This window comes from Mastigoproctus giganteus, chromosome 13 (genome assembly GCF_048544385.1).
Source record: "Mastigoproctus giganteus isolate SK-2022 chromosome 13, ASM4854438v1, whole genome shotgun sequence".
NCBI classification, from domain to species: Eukaryota; Metazoa; Arthropoda; class Arachnida; order Uropygi; family Thelyphonidae; genus Mastigoproctus; species Mastigoproctus giganteus.
Genome location: NC_143587.1, coordinates 150,301,174 through 150,324,650, shown reverse-complemented (window position 1 = coordinate 150,324,650; position 23,477 = coordinate 150,301,174). Strand labels below are relative to the sequence as shown.

Sequence of the window (23,477 nt, the reverse complement as noted above, 5' to 3'; positions counted from 1 at the left end):
CTGATCCCGATAAATCGAGACTCTGCTGTATATGTAAACTGTCAAGGTGTGTGGAGAGTTGGTCAGTTGCATTGTTTGTTCTAGATTATGAGTAATTTATACTATGTGATATCACTCTAGGCTAAATAGTACATTATTTTCACAAAATAGAATAATTTATTTCTTGGTGGGGGACATGCAATTTATAATGGATTTTATCTTGGCAGGTTTGTTCTAGTTTTGTAATAGACACAAATATATCATATAGAAAACCATTGCACTCTTTTCAGCTGAACTTTTTATAAACTGAATTTGCATTAATGATGCTCTACTGTATTATTAATTTTCAAAATTACAGCATTCACTTTTTAAATTATATATTGTAGGCTCAACATATTAAGAACTTTAAATCTCAACGATGGCAAATGTTGCTCAACTTTCAAAGTTTGCATCGCCTTCTCTTGACTGGAACACCTTTACAAAATAGCTTGATGGAGTTATGGTCCTTAATGCATTTTCTTATGCCAAATGTCTTCCAGTCGCATCGAGAATTTAGAGAATGGTTTGTGAATCCAGTCACTGGAATGATTGAAGGCAGTCATGAATATAATGAGCACCTCATCAAGAGGTTACATAAGGTAATGATTTTATATAACTATTATATATACAATATATTATTTTTATGTTATTTGCTCAATCTTTTCATAATAATCTTTACATTTCTTTTAGTTGTTAATTTTTATTAACTTATTTTGAAATACAACGAAACCTCCCTTTTCAGACACACCTCTTGCTGTTGACAAGTTTGGCTTCCAACCAAAAGTATTAGAAATTGAATGGTGATCTCTCCATAATGGACTCTCTAATATGGACAAGGACACTTTAACAAAATTGTTTGCTTTCTGAAAAAAAAAAAAAAAAAAAAGACTTTGAATTTTAATCCACTTGGTGGGAAAACTGGCCCGTTAGAAGAACTTTTTCTTCCAATTGGACTGAAGGGAAACCAGATATTTTTAAGCAACCTTCATCAGAAGTTGATTAATTCAGTCATAATGAAAAGAAAGCCAGAAAACGTATTTCCTTTCCGATCCAGATTGAACAATCTTGTGATTTTTCAGTTCTTAACTAACTCTAACAAAAAATTATGATATTGGGTTTCTGTTAAAATCCAATTGAACAGACAGTATAACGAATGACTATACAGAAAAACAGAGGGCACTAGTAATTGGGATGTCTCATGGAGTTCAATTATTAAGTTTAACAACTAGTTTAAATTCTGATGTTTGATTACAAATTAGACTAGAAAAGACACATTAGTTTTTTTTTTTTTTTTTTATGTAAACCCCAAACACGAGAGGTATTAGAACCTATAGTACTTTCAGATAAGTAAGTTTTCAGATACAAAGAAGCAGCTTCCTTATTTGCACTGGCTGCTTCGACCATTAAATTTAGATTGTGAAGACTGGCATTTTATAAAATTTTCAAACCAACCCTTACTGTCCTGAAAGATGTCTGTCTGCATTGGATGGGCTGGCTTCTTCTTGTAAGTGATTAAAAGTTTGCAGAGCTTTGGCATGAATAATATCTGAACTAAGAGGCATTCTTTTTTGATTTAAGATCTTCTATCCAGAAAGAAAGTAATTTGTCAGTTTTCTATATTAATGGATTTCTCACTTTTGTGGTGCTTTTTGCAGCAATGGTGTGGAACAGATAACTGAACTTCATTTTTTCAGCATTTTCCCTAATTCATATTTCTTGGCCATTGTCACAACCTTTTCACCATTTTCTAACTCCTTGAAGATTTTTAATTATTCCTCTAAATGTAAAATTTTTTTTATTGTATCTTTCTTCATTTTAGGCACTAATTAAACACAATATGTTGATAAGAAATATTAAATCAGCAAAAGCAATGCTTACCGATTAAAACACTTTACATTGTGTGAACCATAAAAAAGATTCTGGTAGTAAATACCTGACCACATAATAAAAAACCCGGCAAACCGAGGGATGACTGTACTTGGATTTCAGGATGGCTTTTGAAACTGTTGTACATAAAAGACTACTGTATAAACTGGAGAAATGTGGCATTAAGGGAAGCTTAGTGCTATGGATAAAGGAATGGTTAAGTGGAAGAAGAGAGAGAGCTGTTGTCAATGGGTACTGCTCCTCATGGACTAATTTATTAGCGGAGTTCCCCTGGGTTCAGTTCTGCTCCATTGTTGTTTTCAATGTTTATCAGTAATTGATGAAGGTATATCAGGCTTAATGTCTAAGTTTGCAAATGATATAAAGGTTGACAAGGTGGTTAACAACAGGGTAGTGGAGAATGAAAAAGATGTGAGAATAATTGAGCAGTCAGACATGAAATTCTCTGAGCAGTGCAGATATGCCAATGCAGGATTTTATCAGTAATATACAGACACTTTGCCAGCAGGAATTACTGTATACAGGTCAAGAGGGCTCACTTCAGGAAGGATGTAGCTTGCTGGGACAAGATTGGTGAAGGAGTGAAAGAGTGCTATTCCTTAGAAAGGTTTCAGCTCTGCAAATTGCAGCGTCTCGAGACTAGGCACCTGCAGGGAGATTTGATTGAGGTGTTTAAAGCCTTGAATGGATTGAGTAAGCTCATTAATAGTATTCCTTCACCTGCCGAGACTACACGTGAGGGGTTTCATAAATTCATGTTGAGGAAGGATGGTTGCAGGATAGATGTGCAGAAGTTTTCCTTCCCTTCAGCCAGCTGTGGAATAGGCTTCCTTCTGTTGTTCTGGAAGTGGATGTTTTAAATAAATTAAAGGGAGAATTTTATAAAATCCTGGAAGGCCCTGATGGATGAACTGGTGTGTTTTTTTTTTTTTCCCTCTCTCTGATACTGTCAACTTGATTTCTTGCACTAATTACGCCATTACTATTACTACTACTATTTCAAAGTTTAAAGTTTTTAGTTATTCTTTGCACGTTTTTGAATTGGGTAAGATCTGTTCTTGTTCTCCTTCCATATAGTGTCAACTGTAAACTACATACCATCTACATAAATCATCTCTCCCTTCTACTTATCATTATTGCTGGCAAATCTGGCAGTTGACTTCTGGCGGTGATGCTGGGGTTGTGATGTTTATGGCACTGTTCCCTGTTGATTATATGTATTATACGGCTATATATATTCTTTCTTGACTAAATTTATAAGAATTATATTAAATCCAATTTACTTGCTCTCCCCCCCCCCATCCATTAACTATTTACACACTTTTTATCTTTCTTTCTTTTCTCTGCTCTTATTATTTTTTTCTTACTGTTATTTTCTCTGCATTGCATTTGCCTACTTTCTTGCTTCTCCTTTTAACACACACACACACACACACACACACACACACACACACACACACACACACACACACACACACACACACACACAATTGAACTTGAAATTAGCTCCTGTTTGTTTGTTGAAATATTAATATCATATATGTTTTATTGCTAAAATAGTTGATAGTTGAAGAAATCTCACTGTTTATAATATAGACTAGGTATCACTTCATTAGTGAATATTTTCCAACCAATATTTCATGCAAAAAAAAATTATATATTTTTTCTAATTTTTCCAGGTTTTGCGTCCATTTTTGCTGAGGAGATTGAAATCAGAAGTGGAGAAACAACTGCCCAAAAAATATGAACATGTGATTATGTGTCGCTTGTCAAAGAGACAAAGATATCTCTATGATGACTTTATGTCTCAGGCAAAGTATGTCTCGCTCTCTTAAACTCTCCCCCCCCCCACCACGCACACATTTTTTACCTATACATTTGAGTCCAAGGAGTATTTGAAAATAAAAAAATAAAAATAATGACATTTTAATTTTTATGTAAGTAAAATACTATATTAATTTATTTATTTTAGAAGTTAAAGGTTATCCACCAAAGCCATTGAAAAAGGATGCCATGCATCGAAGAAATTTTTTTAGAGGGAGGGAAATCCATGAGGATGTGCATTGAGTCATTGCGCAGTGATTGTCCCACATACAGTACTGGGTTAGTGATTAGAAAGGAGGCATTAGTGTCCAGCCTGTGATAAATTTAAAAATGAACCGGGGTTCTGAACTTTTATTTACTTTTTTTTTTTTTTTTTTTTGCCACTGCTGTTTAAGCTTGCTTCTTTGCATTCGAATCTACTGTTTTTAATACTATTACTACTAAATTTATTTTAGATTATATTCCTGCTTCCCTGTCTCACATCTTATATTTGTGACTATTTCATCATAACTTTGTTCACTTCAGTTCTTCACAATGCCTACCTTCTAGCAGAGTGGAAATCTGCAGCCTGGAAGAAATACCAAAAGAATGGAAGATGAATATGGCTAGAAGCTGAAAATGACACAATGAAGAATGGATTGAATTATATTAGGAAGCAAACACAAATAAAGGATATTCTTATCAAAACTAAAGAACTGAAATGGACTTGGGCAGGACACATTCTTATCGATCTTCCTTACAAAAGATAAGTAAGATCTATAACCAACAATATTCAGATAAAACAGTGATATACTCTTCATATTCAACAGACAGCATCCAACTTGAATGAAGCACAAGTTGGATGCTGTTATAAACTGTTTGCATATTTCAAGACAGGAGAACATCAATTCCAGAAAACTTGTATCTTCAAACTTGAAGGCAAGAGTTATTTACAAAATCTTAAGAAATTATTCACAATCATGTTTCAAGTGCATCTATCCAGCAGTAACCAAAGTGGTTACCATCACATGTCCACCCATGTCTTTCAAACTAAAAGTTTGAAAGGTGTGCAACACACAAGTGGCTTCCAGAAGATGAAAGTTTACAAGTAATTCCAACATGGTTAGATGAATATGTATTATACACTCTATCCATTTTTTTTAATAAATATCAAGCTAGACAATACGCAAGCTAGACCACACGATTCCTGATCAAGAATCAATAAAATCATTATTTACCACTTTACAAAGAATAAGTTGCATCCATGACCCGAATAAATCTTCAGATAATTCAGTAGTAAACTCATCACAGATCCAACTCAAGGCTGCCAAACTGCAAGTTCAATAGGTGGACCACAATTTTATGACTTCCAAGTCGTGAAAGTTCACAAGAAATAAATCACCACAAGCGAAACGTTATCCGTTAGTAATCACACAAAAAGCAGATCACAGAGATCCTAATGAACAATTGATGTATAAATTTGTACTCAATCAGGAAGCACTTTCTTAGAAAGACATAAATATGAGTTATCAAAGGTCATAAACAGTCAAAATATCATTCGATAGAAGGCACAAATAACACCAAGTCTATTCATGAGATGGAGATTGTCGCAATTGCTCTCTTCTTTTGAAAGCTCTTCCAGCAAATGTATTTAGCAACACAAAGATTTCGGGATTGCACCAATTCCTTCTTGACAGACCGGGAGAAATTATTCACAGACAGCTCCAGTTCAGCTCTGAGATCACTGGATGATGGACAATCAAACAATTTGTACATCATCAGCCGATTCAATAGCCCACAATGACAATAGGGCATAATCGATAAACCAAGTTTATACAATTTCTTATTAAGGCTTCGGTGTTCAGTAATAAGTTTTCACTCCATATAAACTTGGTGATAGCCAGAGTAAATCTGTTATAAAGAACTCTTTCACGTCCAGAAAATACTCTCTAGTAACAGATCAAACTGAAGTCCAATCCATTTGCCACCTGACAACAAAATGAGAACGTAATCTTTTCTTTTCAGGTGCAATTCCTTCAGATTTAACTGTAATCCACCGATTGATGCAGCGATTTTTCTTCTTAAGTGCTACACAAGGTTTCTATATTGCATTTTATACTGTATGGGGATCTTGCTGAGCAGAACCATGAAGGCAGCAGTATATATTGTTTTGCATGCTCTTGACATAAAAAGCAGTGCGGCTCTTTAGGCCTTTTGCACCTTTTTGATAATCACCAGTTTGTCGGATCGAAACCCCCATGCACCAGCACCATAAGAGATGATAACCAGAAAAAATGCAGTTATAATAGTCAGTGTGCATTCTGCGACTCCCCCATTCCTGCTTTGTAATCTGTCGCAATTTAGTAGGCAGAATTTTGTACTTATCTTTAACATACGAGGGGATATCAAAAAGTTCATACCCTGACCTAGATAAAACATCATCAGGAAGATGCTGTTTTTGATATAAGTTGCTACATAACATGTGAAATTTCATTCCCATAAGTAATCGTGCATCAGAGATGGAGCCCGAAATCTGACGAAGGATGCTATGGTTGACAAAGTGGAGGTTTGAGCGGTGAACGAGTTTCTGCATTGGCAGGGCAAGGAAGCTCAGGAAATTGACAAAGAAATGAATGTTGTCTACGGGCAGAATTGTCCATCCTATGACACTGTAAAAAAGAGGAAACACGAGTTCCAGTGTGGTTGTACAAGTGTCTTTGACGAGCCAAGAGATGGAAGGCCATCAATAGCCACAGACAGTGAGATAGTTGCAAAGGTTGAGCATGAGATGCAATGGGAATTAGTTATGTGTCTGTCCACAGCATTTTACATAACTATATGCATGTCTAAGGTCTCCACACGATGGGTTCCAAGATTGCTGATGCCTTTGCAAAGGTGCCTCCGTAGCCAGGTGGGCAGGAGCAGCAGTGCATAGCACACACTTCCTGATTAGACCGGGGTTCGAGCCCGTGCCCACCAAATACAGAGGATTCGGAAAGGTCAGGGAGTGACCACCGCATATCCCCAGAGCAATATGGCCTTAGTTGCTAATGCTCCTAAAAAAAGAACACTAAACCCTTTGCAGAAGCAAGGTCAAATGCATTGTTCTTGCCAACTGTTGGATTTGTGCTACTGTAGCACCCACCCTGTTCTCCTGACCTAGCACCATCAGACTTTTTGTTCCGAGAAACGAAGAAACCATTTCGTGGCCGCTGCTTTGATTCGTCTCAGGAAGTCATCAATGAAGTGGAATCGTGGTTTCAGGCAGAAAGTACAGACTTCTGTGATCGTGGCATTAAACAACTGATCCATAAATGGGAGAAATGTGTTACTATACATGTAGAGTACGTAAAAAAGGATTAAAGTTCCTGTGAAGTTTCAACTTTCTAGGGCTATTATTTCTAGATAAAGGTATGAACTTTTTGTACTCCCTTGTATTTTGCATGCTGCAAGAAACTTCTGTGATCGTCGAACAAAATCTCCTCTGGAACTATATCTAATCACTTGTTCTTTAGATTTAACTACTGGAGGTCTTCCAGGATCAAGCCTTCCCTTGAAAAGCATTTGAAATGTTTTAGCAGAGGAAACTTGAAGTTTGTGTATTTGCATGCAGCTAGATAATTCCAGTAATACTAAATTTACCATATCCTCCAGCCACCTGGAATTCCTGCTTACTAAGTTTGTGATGTCATCACCGTAAGCAACCATACTCACTTTTTGAAAGGTTTTGCATGACCATCCATCTAAAACAATATTCCATCACATTGGGGGACCAAGAATGGACCCTGTAAACAACCTCTGAAAACAGATCTTGAGATTTTGTTCGAGCGACATCTAACCTTAATAAGATGATCTGAAAAATAACTTCACAGAGCACAAAATAAAGGCATATGGGCTTCCCGGAACCTCTCAAGGGAACTTTGACACCAAAGGGTGTCAAAGACACCCCCCCTCCCCCCGAGCTCCACAAAGAAATCCAGAATACATTTTGTAGACATCTGGTCACAATATTCTACTAATTAATGAATGGCATCCTCATAACCACATCCTTTTACAAAGCCACACTGAGAGGGAAATGAGAGTCACCTAGACATATAGGGCAATGAGTTTCTCAAATACCTTTCTCAGTACATGCAGCAAAGCAATAGGCTTGTATGAGACAATGTTATTAGTACATTTGTCTCGATCTTTTCTTTAAAATAGCTATTTTCGAAATTCTTGGGAAAAGGGCTGCACATAAACAGGAATTAAAAAGATGTAAATCAACACATCTGGGACTGTTCTCCAAGTTCGTTTTAAAACTTCTACTTCCAGTCAGTCAAATCCTGGACACTTCCCTGATTTCATACTCGGGACACAATCATGATAGATTGTTCCAAGTTAAGAATTATGCCAATAACATCCAATGCCCTGAACAGAGGCTAGCAATATGAGTGGCCATAAAGGAAGAATTAGCTACAACAGCAGCCCAGATCCTGGTGTTGCCACCAGAATCAACAACGACCAGATCAGAGGGAACAACTTTAAATCTCATCGGAAAGCCTTTAACAGTTTTTATAGGAATAAGGCTCTTGGATAGCAAGCTGAATGCCATTTTCAAGTACAGTTATTGTCAGGTCCTTCATGACTGAGATTGATCTCATGCAGTTTAATGGGAGAAATTTAACTTTTTTAGTTGAAGATGCACCTGTATAATTTGAATTATTGGTTGTATTACTCATAATCGGTTTTAGATCTAACAATTTCCAAAGCTTTTAAGTACTCCTGACATTTGGCATCATGAACTGAGTGAGCACAATTTCTCTTCTTCTTCTTCTTCTTACTGCAATTAGGGTATTCCAATGATTTATCTATATTTGGGCATTCGTTAAAGTTATGACCCTCAGAGCCACAGTGACCAGAGGTTTGTTTATCATGGGAACAGATGCAGGCAGACTGACCATAGCCTACGCACTGTGATATAATCCTTAACAGTATGGAAGTCCAGCCCAGGTAAACCCTATGTGAGGCTGTGAGGGATGCAAAATTGGCCACCAGATCCTTAGTTTAAATCATGTCCATTATTATACAATTAAAAGCTAAGATAGAATATCAATATAACACTTACCTACACTAAGAAACCTCTAAGTAAGCAATGTAATAAAAAATGACAGTTTTACAAATCCTTAAAATTACCTAAACAACTAAACAATATCAGGTAAGGCAGTCCAATACCTGGAGGAAAAATCTTAGTGTCGTAGTACAGTATATAGTTTCAATGCAAGTAACAGTTCCAGGATGAAAGACCTAACAGAAGATAGGCGCCTCCGTAGCCAGGTGGGAAGGAGCAGCAGTGCGTTGCACAAGCTTCTTGATTAGACCGGAGTTCTAGCCTATCACCACCAAATACGGAGGATGCGGAAAGGTCAGGGAATGACCACCACATATCCCGGAGCAATATGGCCTTAGTTGCTAATGCTCCTAAAAACCAAATAACTAACAAAAAACTAACACAAGACTAGACCAACAGTTTTTGGTTATCATCAGTTACTGTTCTGTGAATCAGTTCCAACAAGAATGGTAACAGGTTCAAATAACAGTTCCGGACAATATATTATAGTGATTTCCGTAGAGAAGTTATCATATATAAAACTTGACAAAAGTTTAGGATCCAATAACTCAGTAACATACCGCCAGGGGTGGTGCTATAAAAGCTGTGAAAAATAAGAAAATTCCCAAACTACCCAGATAAAAAATATGGCAGCTATTCGTCCAGTTGGGAAAAGGTTACAGCCTTTTGAACAAAGGCTGAACTTCAGCCTAAACAATCCCAAAATGGAACTTGTATGGGATTTTTAGAAATTAAGCAGAAATTTTATTTATTTTTTCATAAAAATACACAATATTTCAGCACAAAAGGGGTTTAAGGGCCATTACCAAGCCCATGGCAACCATATAAACAAGTAATATTCATAATCTACATCATTTTTACAAACTTTTTAAATGACACCAATATTTTGTCATTTGATGCATATTAATTATCAGGCAACATAGAAGGGTATGGTAGATATATATATGCTAGTCTGTAATCAAGTCACAAAGGAGGTTAGGCAATCGAAGGCAGATTATGATAAATCTTTGGCAAAGGATGCAAAGAAAAACGGCAAGGACTTCTTTAATTATATAAGCTCTAAAAGGCAGGGGATGAATCGGATTAGTCCACTTGATATCAGTGGTTTGACTGTATAGATAATCGTTGTCAGATAACTGCCAAACTAAAGGAGTATTTTGCATTTATAATCACACAGTTGGAGATATTCAAGGAGGGGTTAATCAAACTCTAACAGTGAGTTAATTGATTTTGTCATAACTGAGAGCAAAGTGGAGGAGATATTGTTGAAGTTAAACATGAAAAAGGCATCTGGTGTGGATGGGATATGTCCAGCTGTATTAAAGGAGGTGGCAAATGGAAGTAAACAAACCTTTAGCCATAATTAGAAAGCATCATTGTACTCAGGGGAGATCCCCACGGACAGAAGATGTGTGAATGTATCTCCAATTCACAAAGGGGATCATAGCATGACACAAGTAATTACAGACCTGTAAGTTTGACTTCTGATCCGGGGAAAATAATAGAGTCACTGGTTAAAGAAGCATTGCAGGATCATCTAGACAAGACTGCAGTAATAATTCAGACACAGCATGGGTGCTTTTTAATGGAGAAGTATTGTCTGACCAATTTCATTGGATACTATGACGTGGTCACACAGGAAGTGGATGCAAAAAATAATTTTGATATCATATACTTGGATTTCAGGAAAGCTTTTGATACTGTTGCACATGGAAGACTACTGTACGAATTGGAGCAGTAGGGTATGAAGGGCAAGTTGCTACAATGGATAAAAGGACGGTTGGGTGGGAGAAGACAAAGTCGTAATCACTGAACACTACTCTTTGTGGACCGATGTTATTAGCGGTGTCCCCCCCCAGGGTTCGTCTTGGGCCCATTGTTGTTTTGTATATTTATCAATGATATTGATGAAGGTATATCAAGCTTAATGTCAAAGTTTGCAGATGATACAGGGGTTGGTAGGGTTGTTAATGGCAGTGTGCTACTGCAACAGGATCTATAAAAGTTGGGCAGGTTGGCTGAGAATTGCCACATTAATTTTAACATAAACAAATGCGAAGTACTGCATATGGGTAGCAGTAACCCCACTGAATTGTACCAACTGTATGGTGTTACACTCGGGTAGTGGCGAATGAAAGAGACCTTGAGGAAATTGTGCAGTCATTAGTATTAGAATTAATAAAGACATGAGGCAAGAAAGCAAGCTTATATGGCATCAGCAAAAAAAAAAAAAAAAAAAAAAACCCTTCTCATTTGACCCACCCACTCAATACAAATGTTTGTCTAGTTCTGCCTGGAATTTATTTCAGATATAAACTGCTACAATGATAGATGGAAGTTTGTTCCAGCAATCAACCACCCACTGGCTAAAGGAAAATTTCCACACATCTATCCTACAACTGTCTTTCCTCAATTAGAAGTTATGCCCTCTAATGCGATTATTCTTAGCAAGAGGAAGCATTCCATCAGTTGAGCATGCTCAAACCATTCAGTTCTTTATACACCTCAATCAGATCACCTTGCAGGTTCCTAGTCTCCGGACATTGTAATTGGACAGTGTCACATGTTAATTTATATGTATCCCATGCATTTTTTTCTCTGCCATGTGTCTCATCAGTTCTTCTGACATCCATTTAAGCCTAAACATTGAACAATATATTTTAGTTGGTATGAAAAGCCTAGTAGCTTCCAAGATTAATTCTCTGAATGCTTCATATTTTGAATTAGCTCTTGGTAACATCATCAGTTGGTCCCATCGTATACAATTTAAATACTGTCTCAGACCAACATCGTCACTTTTACGAAAGCAAAAACCCTTCCCTTTATCCCTGATCGTAGTAACGTCTTTTTTGAGTATATCCCACTTAAGCACACTATGACCACTGCTACTTAGTGGTTCCTTTTCCTGTAGATTCTTAATGCATGAAAAATCACTGCCGATAATCATATCAAGAGTATTACTCCCTATATTTGCCTCCTGAACATGCTTCTGTAGTAAACTGTCATCCAATAAATTCACAAAATCCTTGCTAGTGTGTGTGTGTGTGACCAACTCACAAATTCCAGTGCGCCTCCGTAGCCAGGTGGGAAGGAGCAGTAGTGCATAGCACACGCTTCTTGATTAGACCGGTGTTCGAGCCCCTAAATACGGAGGATGCGGAAAGGTCAGGGAATGACCACCGCATATCCCGCAGCATTATGGCCAAACTCTAATGCTCCTAAAAACCAAATAACAAACAAAAAACAAATTCCAGTCAATATCTTTGAAATTAAAATCTCCTTTTAACACACTCTGATTTACTGGCCCACTCTATTTCTCTGTACACTTGTTTTTTATACTCATCAGATTCATTAGGCCTATAACACACTTCTACTCTTGATTTTTCTTTCCCACTGCTTATGTCACGCCAAACTGACTCGCCACTGCGCTGTCCAGTGATGTTGACTGGCTTCACTTCCTTGGATTTTATGTGTTTCTTAACTTATAGCATAACCCCTCCTCCCTTCCTATCCTGTCTATCCTTCCTGTACACATTGTACCCCCCCCCCCCCCCCCCCAGTTCTGCCTTCCTTATATCTGTTTACACCACATCTCTGATATCCCAACAATATCTGCCTTTGATGTTTTGACAAACACCTGTTAACAAGCACAGACCAGGCTGAGAAAAATCCTACCCCTTGAGCCTTGCACAGTATCTCCAGGGCTGAATTGATCGACAGTACTCTCATCATATACTCCTTCCTGTCGTGTCTGGACAGAATTGCAGACACTTTCAAGTTCAACCCTAACTCACTGCTTTTTTTTCAACATTGACCTCTACTTGTTAAGTAATTCCACTGGTCTCCTACTCTTAATATTAGTAGTGCCAACTTGTACAACAATATCACCTTTTGTGCCCTGAAAAGATGATATCTGCTCTACAACGTCATCAGCCTTTGCCTCTAGAAGTGGTATTAAGTTTTCTGAGCAGTTCAGATAGGCTACAAGAGTAGTCATGGGGGTCTTGTCAATGATATATAGGGATTTTTTCTAGCAGGAATAAGGAGGGAATTATCCCCTTCATAAGGCAGTGGTCAGGCCACACTTTGAGTACTGCGTGTAGGTCTAGAAGCCTCATTTTAGGCCAGGTGGGCAGGAGCAGCAGTGCGTAGCACACTCTTCTTGATCAGACCGGGGTTCGAGCCCATGACCACCAAATATGGAGGATGCGGAAAGGTCAGGAAATTACCACTGCATATCTCCCGAGCAATATGGCCTTAGTTGCTAATGCTCCAAAACAACAAATAGCCCCATTTTAGGAAGGATATAGAGATGCTAGAACGAGTACAGAGAAGGGCAACAAGATGGGTGAGGGGGACCAAAGGGGTGCTCTTATGAAGAAAGACTTAATTTCTGCAGATTGCAAAATGTGGAGACTAGGCACCTGCAAGGTGATCTTATTGAAGTGTATAAGGCCTTGAATGGACTGAGCATGCTCAATACTGATGAGATCCTTCCTCTTGCTCAGGTTACAAACCTGAGGGAACACAAACTGAAATTGAGGAAAGGTGGCAAATGGATGTGTGGAAATTTGCCTTTCTCCAGCGGGTAGTTGATTGGTGGAACAACCTTCCATTTGTCATTGTGAAAGTTTATAACTGAAATAAATTCAAGGACAAAGTGGACAAACGTTTGGAGCAAGTGGATGGGCGAAATGGGAAGGTTTTTTTTTTTTTTTTTTTGGCTGTGGCTGTTTAAGTTTCTTCCTTGCACGACATGCCTCTACTAATGCTAATGAACACGAGACTTCAAGCATTGATGCAAATGCTACCTAAGTATATATATTTCACCTTTAACTCAAAGGATAGAAAATGAAAATGACATCCTCCAACAACAATTTCCTGCCATTTTAATGATGTAGTAACCAAGACAACCACATACAGTCAGGTATGCTACAATGAACGCAGAGGAATACTATGGGCGACATAGCACACATGTACATGTCAGGGCCTTTCTGCCTTGATTAGATCTTCAGTTATCATCTTTGTTATTGTTTGTAAGGTTCAGTTATTTGTTTAGTTCAGTTATCTGCTTATTTGCCCTTTATCAGTGAAAATATATAATTTTTTATTATTCTGCTATATAATTTTAGCTATGAGCTGGCAAAATAAAGTGAGAAAGTTAACTTAGGCATTAAGAAAGAAATAATTTCCAAGCAAGAAGTGAAAAAAGTTTAGGAGATCTAAGTGCTGAATATGCTATTGCTAAATCAACAATCTGTACAATTTTAAAAAAAACAAGGAAGAAATAAAAAATGCACAGGTCGCGAAGTGAATATCTAGGTTAAGCTGCTCATGTTGTAGTATCACGGAAAAGATGGAAACTCTTCTATTAGTGTGGATTAATGAAAAACAAATGGCACGTGATAGTGTCAGTGAGGCGATTATTTGTGAAATGGCCAAATAATTGTTTGTGAAACTTGATGCTAAGGCTCCTAGTACAAGTACTGCTTCTGTGAAGGAGTTTTTTGGTACCAAGGGGTGGTTTACTGGATTTAGGAAAAGGACTGGATTACACAGTGTTGTGAGGCTCCCAGTGCAGATAGGGATACTGCTGAGCAACATCGTGGGAAATTTAAGAAAATAATTGAGGATGGAGGCTTTCTTTCGTAGCATGTGTTAACTGCAAAGAAACTGACCTTTTCTGGAAGAGATTACCACGTAGAACATCATGAAGGAGGAGACCACCTTGCCTGTCAATAAGCCAAAGAAAAACCAGCTTACATTGCTCTTTTGTGCCAATGCTTCGGGTGACTGCAAGGTCAAACCACGACTCATGTACCGTTCGGAGAACCACAGAGCTTTTAAAAACATCAGGAAAAACCGCTTTGCAGTTTTGTGGCATTCCAACCCCAAGACTTGGGTGACCAAGAGTCTTTTCTCTGACTGGGTGAATGAGGTGTTTGGCTCCACTGTTCGTGACTACCTTAGGGAGAAGGACCTTCTATTGAAGGTTCTTTTGGTCATGGACAATGCTCCAACCCACCCTACTAATTTGATGGAAGAATTACCAGATGAGTTCAGTTTTATCAAGGTTCACTTCTTGCCACCTAATACGATGCCTCTCCTACAACCTATGGACCAGGAGATGATCACAAATTTTAAAAAAACTCTACACTAAGGCACTGTTCAGGAAATATTTTGAGACCACTTCTTCCAGTGATATGACTCTGAAGGACTTTGAAAGGGTCACTTCAATATAGCAGATGCCGTTTTCCTCATTGTGGTTGCTTGGAAGCAGGTGTTTGTTAGGTGCTTGAATTCGGCTTGGAGGGCATTGTGGCCTGACGCTGTGGCTCCAAGGGACTTTGAAAGCTTTCAACAGTTGGAGGAAGAGCCTGTTGTGCAGGAAATTTGGGCAGTTCCATAGGCCTGGAGATCAATGAGGAGGAATTGGTGTGGAGGACCACAGGAAGGATCTATCATTTGAGAAGCTAGCAGAGCTTCACGATGAAGAGGCAGAGGTACTGAAGAAGAGAAAAGCTTTTGGGGATGAGGACAAGGAAAAAAGTCACAGCATTCCAGCTGAGGACCTTAATGAGGTGTTCTCTTTCTGGAATAAACTGTCCAAACTTATAAAAGGTTATCAACCAAATATTGTCTCTGTGTAAATGGGCCTTTATCATTTTAATGACACCTTGATGGACCACATTTGGAGGGTCCAAAAATCCAGGATAAAGCAGTCAACCCTGGATTCATTCTTCAAATGGTGGACAAATGCTCTCCAACTGATGAACCTCCCACAGGACAGTCACCCAAGATGAGTAGGAACGATGACTCCTCTCCTTCCCCCTCTATGTGATTTTTTATAATTTTTATTAGGGAAAGTTTGTTTATATTTTCACTTGGGGACTATTGTTTATGCTTTTATTATGGAAAATTCGATTATAGTTTTCACTATGGAAAGATTGTTTATTCTTTTCATTTGCTTTAGATTGTTTATGCTTTTTATTAGGGAAAGTTTGTTCATATTTTTCACTAAGGAAACATTGATTATTCTTTTCAAAGTTTATGTACAGTGTATAAAAGTTAAATAAATTAATTTTATATTATTTTTACACATTTTTCATTTTGTATTATATTTTTCCTGTTTAAATCGTTGTATTGGATGGTAACCTTACTCTAGACTGTGCGCTTCTAATGGATTACCCCTAATACATATATTTCAACAGATGCTGTAACGAACAAGGTTCTAGAACCAGTTACGTTCGTTCTAGCATAATCTACTGTATTATATACACTCAAACAAGTACAACTAATATTTTGACACTTCAATACAAATCATAATAACCATTGGCAATATAACAATTTTAAATGTCGTTAAACAAGTTGGAGGCGCCCAGCGTTAGCTTCCCTTCTAATTTTCCGGCCGAGAGGCCTTATTGGCTCCCAACCTGTATGAAGACAAGATGACAGTTGTTATTAAAAAATAACAACACTTTAAGCAAGAGCCTACAGTTTGAATAAAAATTATGGTGGGCTAAGTCAAAACATGTCTTCTCAACAAGAATCAAAACATGTCTCCTCAACTAGTGTCCAAAACAATAGTCTAAGTACTTGTTCAACCCACGATTTGAGGTAGACAAGAGTTTTTTGCAGAAGACAAGCAAGCTGTCAGTTACTGAAGGCCATAATCTATAGCAGCCATTAGGGCTATATTAGCATTTACAGTTAACAACAACGACACCAGAAATAATCATTTAGTACAACACTATCCTCTAACTGACGGCTATAAAAATAGTGTCATTGCACTCACCCAGTATTCATAGTTCTGTTACTTATAACCATTTTCAGGGGGATGGTCACAGAATTAAAATGAATATCCACAAGCTAACTTAAAACAAACTAAGCACAAACATTGGCGATTCCACTATCCCCAAAACAGAAGGAATGGAAAGTTGCAGGAGTGGTCTTCATCCTGCTTTAGACTGAAAATAGCTGAAATGATGATGGATAATATTTGTGAAGCCATTTCAGATTTCCTTAAAATCAGACAAATAAAAATCCAGCAGCTGTTATTTCTTTTTTCCACACACATTTTTTGTGGAAGAAAAAAAAAAAAATATTCATTGATTAAATATAGTTTTATATGTAGTATTGTTAGCTTTAGATAGGCAGTGTGTTCCTCGTGTGAATAGTTATATAAGACTCATGGATGAGATATCACTTATGAGAAGATATATATATATATACAGTAAACCCCCACTATTCGCGGAGTTTACGTTCCTGAGAATTGCTGCGAATACTGAGTTATGGCTCTCATAGTAATAAAGGGGTTCCGTTCCAAAGTATGAAATATATAAGAAAAACTAGTCTAAAATTTTGTCTATGCATGTATTATATGTACCTTGATAATATGACTATGTACATAGTGAAATACAAGCATAAGGCATCGAAATGAAAATAAGAAACAGTTTAATATTAAATGTAATATTTATTAGAAATTTCAAACAAATCTTTTTTTTTTTTTTTAGCTAGCCTTTGCTAGCTAAAAAAACTTATCTCACCAGTGCTATCACCAGTTTCGCTGTTGATAAAGGTGTTTTGCCTTTTCACGAATGATTAGTGAACTTAACAGAATTTTATTTTGAGTTCAGTCTTCTATCCACAGATTTAAAGCTTTTTCCAGTTTTTCTAATTGAACATCATGAGTTACAGAGCAAATTTTTGAAGCAATTAGCGCGTTTTCAAGGACACTATAGCAGATTTTTTATTCCGATTTCTTGATTGATCGTACCGTTGACACATTGATTTTATAATGTTTTACCACTTACGAGACACTTTCACAATTAGAAATTTTGTCTGATAACTCAATTTTACCCGCTTATGTCATCACCTTTGATCTTTTCACAATTCCCTTGTTATTCGTAGCCAAATTTTTGTAGCAGTTAGAAAAAAATCTTGTCCACAGTAAAGTCACTTTCTTTTAACCATTAACACACTCGAAAAAGTCTGTTTACGCTAACACACTGGAAAACGGTAGATTTTTCACTTTTTTAAAACATATTAATTTATAAATTGATGAATTTATTCAATTTATAAGAATATCAATTAAAAGCAAAAGACGAAACTGTCCACGACAATCACATAACACATACTGAACAAGGATTAGTGGGGAATATCCACGCTCACGATTTTGTCAGCCCCCCCCACCACCACCTAGAGCTGTTTTGACCAGGAAAGATGATTTTAGCAATGCCCATGTTTTTTTTACGGCGGAAAATGGTTACGGCACTTTAAAATTCACATTTTTTTAGGTTTCATTTTATATTAAATCAGCGACCATGAATATCGGGGGTTTATATACAGTATATGGTAAGTTCCCTACTGATGTAAGTCTAATTTACGTAACTTCAGACACACAAAAGTTTTTGCGCACTTTTTTTTTTTTTTTTTTTTTTATTGTAAATTTTAAAACAGTAAAAAAAAAAAAAAAGCAATCAGTAACTACAAACACGGCACGCACAAATTGCACTAGTGAGATATGGAGTAAGAAGCTTAAAAATAGGAATGAAAAGAAATTCTAAAAATTTATTTATGGTGGTTTTTATATATATATATATATATATATACAGGAAACCCTTGATTAGTGCGGTTTTGAACAATGTGGTTTTAATTAGTGTGCAAAATTTTTTTGATACTATCCCCTTAATATATGCATTATCGAATTTGATTAGTGCGCTGTTTTTTTCTTGCGGTGCTTGCCAACTCGGCGTCTGAAGCTGCAAATATGTGACACACACTCGACAGCAGCACCCCATACCACTCTGAAATTGAAATTTGCTCTGGTAACTCATATTCTTGTATAATTTTAGCGTTAACGCATATATTACATCATCATGCTAAATGTACAATTAATGTAGTTTAAGTAGTACGTGATGTATGTTTGATTCTGTACTATTTTCGCTCTGAATTTTCACAATTTGTTCAATTTTAGTGATTCCTGTGTAGTGTTTATTGAGGATCTGGCGCTAATGTCATCTTGTATGAACGCTGTGTGAAAGTGCTCTGTAAAGTACTCACTAGTTGCTGGGCAGTTCCTCAGCAATCCTCGATGAGTGTAGAAATGCAGCAGGCTTATCGCTCATCCTAACAAAACAAATTTTTTAAAAAGTTATCTTTCATAGCTAAGGACAGGAAAAAGGGTAATAAATGAAGAGTCATCACTTTGGATACTAAACTTGACATGATTAAGAGATTTGATAATGGTGAAAACAAAGAAAACATAGGTAGGGCACTAGGCTTTGGTGAGTCAACCATACGTTCCATTTTGAACAAAGCAGGTGAGTACCGGGAAAAAGGCAAAATGGCATCTGCATCTTTAAGTATGCAATGCACTAGGAATAGAAGTCCATTAATGATTGAAATGGAAGATTTGCTTTTTATTTGGTTAGAAGATTGTAATTAGAAACTCATTCCTATTGATGGAAATAACATCAAGATTAATGTTTTGAGCCTTTTTTCTTCATTAAAAGAAAACAAATATCAAGGGGATACTTCAACATTCTTGGCTAGTAAAGGCTGGCTAGAAAATTTCAAACCTCGATCTGGCATAAAAAATATTAAATTCACAGGTGAAGCAGCCAGTGCTGATAAAGATGCAGCAGCCAAATATCCCATTGAACTGAAAAAAATGGGTATGATTATTGTCAGATTTTCAATGTTGATGAAACTGGCCTTTTATGGAAAAAAATGCCAACGAGAACATTTTTGGCAAGAAAAGAAGCAACCGCACCAGGTCATAAAGCATCCAAAGATAGAAGATTAACACTTGGAGGTAACGCTGAAGGAGATTGCAAATTTAAACCGATGCTAATTTATCGTACAATGAACCCAAGAGCGATAAAAGGCTGTAACAAGCAATCCTTTCCAGTAATTTGGAAATCAAATAAAAGGGCTTGGGTGACAAAGCAGTTGTTTCAAGAATGGTTCACTATGTATTTTTGTCCCACAGTCGAAAAATACTGCAAGGCAAATTATTTAGATTTCAAAGTTCTTTTAATTTTAGATAATGCCCCTGGGCATCCTGCCTCAGTCGATGATTTAAATAACAATGTGAAAGTTATATTTCTACCACCAAAAACGACTTCTTTACTCCAGCCAATGGACCAAGGAGTTATTTCTACATTCAAAGCATATTATTTGAGACAAACTTTTGCTGAGGCAATTCAAGCTACTACTGGAGATGATGCAATCACTCTTGGTGAATTTTGGAAAAAACATGATATTAAAGAAGCAGTTGAGAACATACACAAATCGTGGGAAGAAATGACGAACAGCTGCATGAGAGCAGTCTGGCAGAATCTTTTGCCTGAATGCGCAAATGATTTTTGCGGTTTCATTAATCCTGTCAACAAAGTTATTGATGAAATTACTACAATTGGAAAAGACCTCGGCTTTGAGGAAGTAGATTCGGAAAATGTTAGAGAATTATTGGAATCGCATTCAAAAGACTTATGTAACGACAATCTTCTTGAAATTGAGCATCAACATTTTCGTCTTCTTCCCCTCACTAATGAGGAAGAAGATGAAAATGAAGCAGAAGAAAATCAAATTGCTCCCAAAGAAATTTCATTCAAAAAACTTGAAGAACTATTTCATACACCTGAAAAAGCAAAAGAACTCATACTAGAGATTGATCCAGATGCAGAGAGAAGCATGAACATTCGTCGAGGGTTAGATAAGCAAATTGATTGTTATCGCAAAATCATGGAGGAAAGGAAGAAAGCTACCACTGTTCAATTGAAGTCAGATAAGTTTTTTTGCAAAAAATAAAATTTAAATCATACTATCTTTTTTTAAAGTTATTCCTTAATAATTTAAAGTTTGATTAGTGCGGTTTTAATATGTGCAGTATATTTCTAGGATTCATTAACCGCACTAATCAAGGGGTTTCCTGTATATGACTAAAGATTTCAGTGAAGGGGACAATGTTTCACCTTAATAATGTAAAAACCCACAGAATTCCAGCTATCTGTATTATCGCAAATGCAATAAAGTTGAGTTAACTACCCTTTTATAATAGATTGCACCAACAGAAAAGCCCAATAAACTGGAAGCTACAAATTCATTTTACTGTTTTATGGTAGTGATCTCCAGAAATGTGCTTTAGTAAAATGTGAGATGATAATAGTGTGTTTCTGCTGAACCCTGTAAATTCTTTACAGAAAATTTCATTTTGACCGTTATGTTTATGCCGACTAAGAGTAATCAGTGACAGTGGTACTAGTAAATTTACCAAGAAAAGGAAAGCATTGGATCAGAAAATTAAAATAAGGATGTATGAAAATGGTGAAGCATTAACAAGTATCACGCAGAATTCAGATTTGTCATCTGAATTTGAATCCCTACGCCAAGGGATTGGCACCAAAGGAGTCAACTGTAATAAGCAAGGCTACAAAATACATATCAGATTTTACTGTAAAATAACATGGAGTTTTTTTTTTCTTTTCTGTTTTCGTTTCTTATGTGCCGCTATGGCTACTTCACTGCTGTCACCAGATAAAGTGTTTAATTGAACTAATTAAAAATACAGTAGAACCTAGGTAAGAAGTTTTCCATGGGACTGGAAATTTAGACCTTCTTACGAGGGAAAATACCTAAGGCTATGAAATATTAACTACACAAATAAAAATGAAAAGATATGCATGCGTAAGTTAAAAGATAATTTTAAGTATTTCAGAATTTATAAATATTTTACTCAGCTTATGGGAAACATTTTTAAACTGAGGATTTCTGATTGCTTCACATTCTGTTCGTTAAATTCAGTGCCTTCACAATGAGTTGCCTTGATATTGAACTATCTTGAATAGGCAACTTCGCCGGTGGATATCACCACCCCTGGGTAGTGGTATCCCCCGAGAATTAGCAACATTAGCCTTCTCCAGTGGCAAAGCGTTGCTTTAACACCAGAGGCTCACATGGTGTGTATGGACTTGGTACACCCATGGTCCTGAGCTGGATATCATCTTTCTTGGTGATTCCCTTTTACTTCTCTCTCTCTCTCTCTCTCTCTCTCTCTCTCTCTCACACACACACACACACACACACACACACACACACACACACACACACACACAGGGTGACTCAAATTTTTTATTGGCTGGTGCAGCATAAGCCTCAGGCTTCCTTGCACAATATGGCTCATAATAATAATACTAATATCATCTGAAAGACAACAACAATGATGACCAATAGCCGCCAACACCACCTGAAGTCAGCAGTGGAGAGACTAACAATATCTCGGAAAGAGGGAGAAAGGGGCCTGATAGAGCAACAGAAAACAGCGATAGTTAACCTGAAGGATTACTTTGAGAACAACACAGCACCACTCCACCAGGCCATAAGGAAGAAAGATAAGTGGTATACCCCACTCAACCTAAGCAAGGAGCCCCCTCCTTCCCAGATGGCACAAGAAACTAAGGTAGAAAGGTGGGCAAAGGAAACACAACAATCAATCAAGATCACATTGATAACATTGGTTCCAATGCATGGCTCGCAAGCGGGACGCTCTTCCCTGAGACTGAAGGATTCGTGCTGGCCATCCAAGACCAGGTAATGAACACAAGAAACTATAGAAAATACATTGCAGATGAGCCTGGAATGTCAGGTGACACGTCAACAATGCCACATGGCGTTGGAAACGATCCAACACACCACAAGGTGATCACCCAGACTGAGTATGCTGGTAGACACGACTGCGTAGGCAGGATAATACATCAGAATCTAGCTAGGAAATACCAGTTGACCAAAGAAAGTGCACCATACTACAAGTACGAATCCCACGCAGTACTAAAGACCCCAACCCACAAGCTGTACTGGGACCGCACCATAATAATGGATAAGACCATCCCGCACATGAGACTGGACATAACCCTTGTGTACAAGATGGAAAAGGCTACCTACTTGATTGACATAGTGGTCTCCAACACTAGCAATGTCCAGAAAACCCATGAGGAAAAAATTAGGAAGTACACGAACCTGAGACATGAGGTCAAGGAGACGTGGCATATGAAAGAAGTAACGACCATCCCAATCATCGTGGCAACTGCCGGTATGGTTCCAGAGACCCCACATAGCAGCCTAGCAGCAATAGGTCTCCCAGAGAACACCTACAAGGACTTCCAGAAAGTCGCAATCCTGAACACCTGTAGAATAGCCAGAGTTCCTTGACCAACAGTAACACCAGACATTACAACCACCCTGTGTACTTGATAGCAGTACCCGTCACGGAGTGGAATCCCCCAATCAGGGAGAAATAATATAAGAGTAATAATAATAATAATTCGAGATAGTGCAATATCAGGACAACTGGTGAAGGCATTTACAACTTGAGAGGTAACAAAAACGATGCCATTTCACCTACTTCGGTGATTTACTACGAACTAAAATGGTGCTATGCACTAACTTGTTCGATTGCCAAAATATTTATATTGTTTTATATTTTTTTTATTTAAAAATAAAGAATTTCTATATTTAAAAAATGTATGAACTGGGAAAACATCATTATAATAATACGATGCATTTTCTTTGTTATGAATTTTTTATGCTGGAAAACTTATTACTCCGGAAACTTCTTATGCAGGAAGATATTACATGACAATATATAGAATTAATTGTG

The 23,477-nt window shown here is 37.2% G+C and overlaps 1 protein-coding gene across 2 annotated transcripts in view; it reads left to right on the top strand.

The window, feature by feature from the left end:
• The window catches only part of dom (domino helicase), an 896,769-nt gene that overhangs the window by 312,150 nt on the left and 561,142 nt on the right, over positions 1 to 23,477 (top strand). For both annotated transcript variants that reach the window (XM_090388005.1, XM_090388004.1), the window contains exons 17-18: positions 366 to 617; positions 3,585 to 3,721. In XM_090388005.1, coding sequence (XP_090244131.1) covers positions 366 to 617; positions 3,585 to 3,721 — 389 coding nt within the window. The remainder of the gene's footprint in view (positions 1 to 365; positions 618 to 3,584; positions 3,722 to 23,477) is intronic.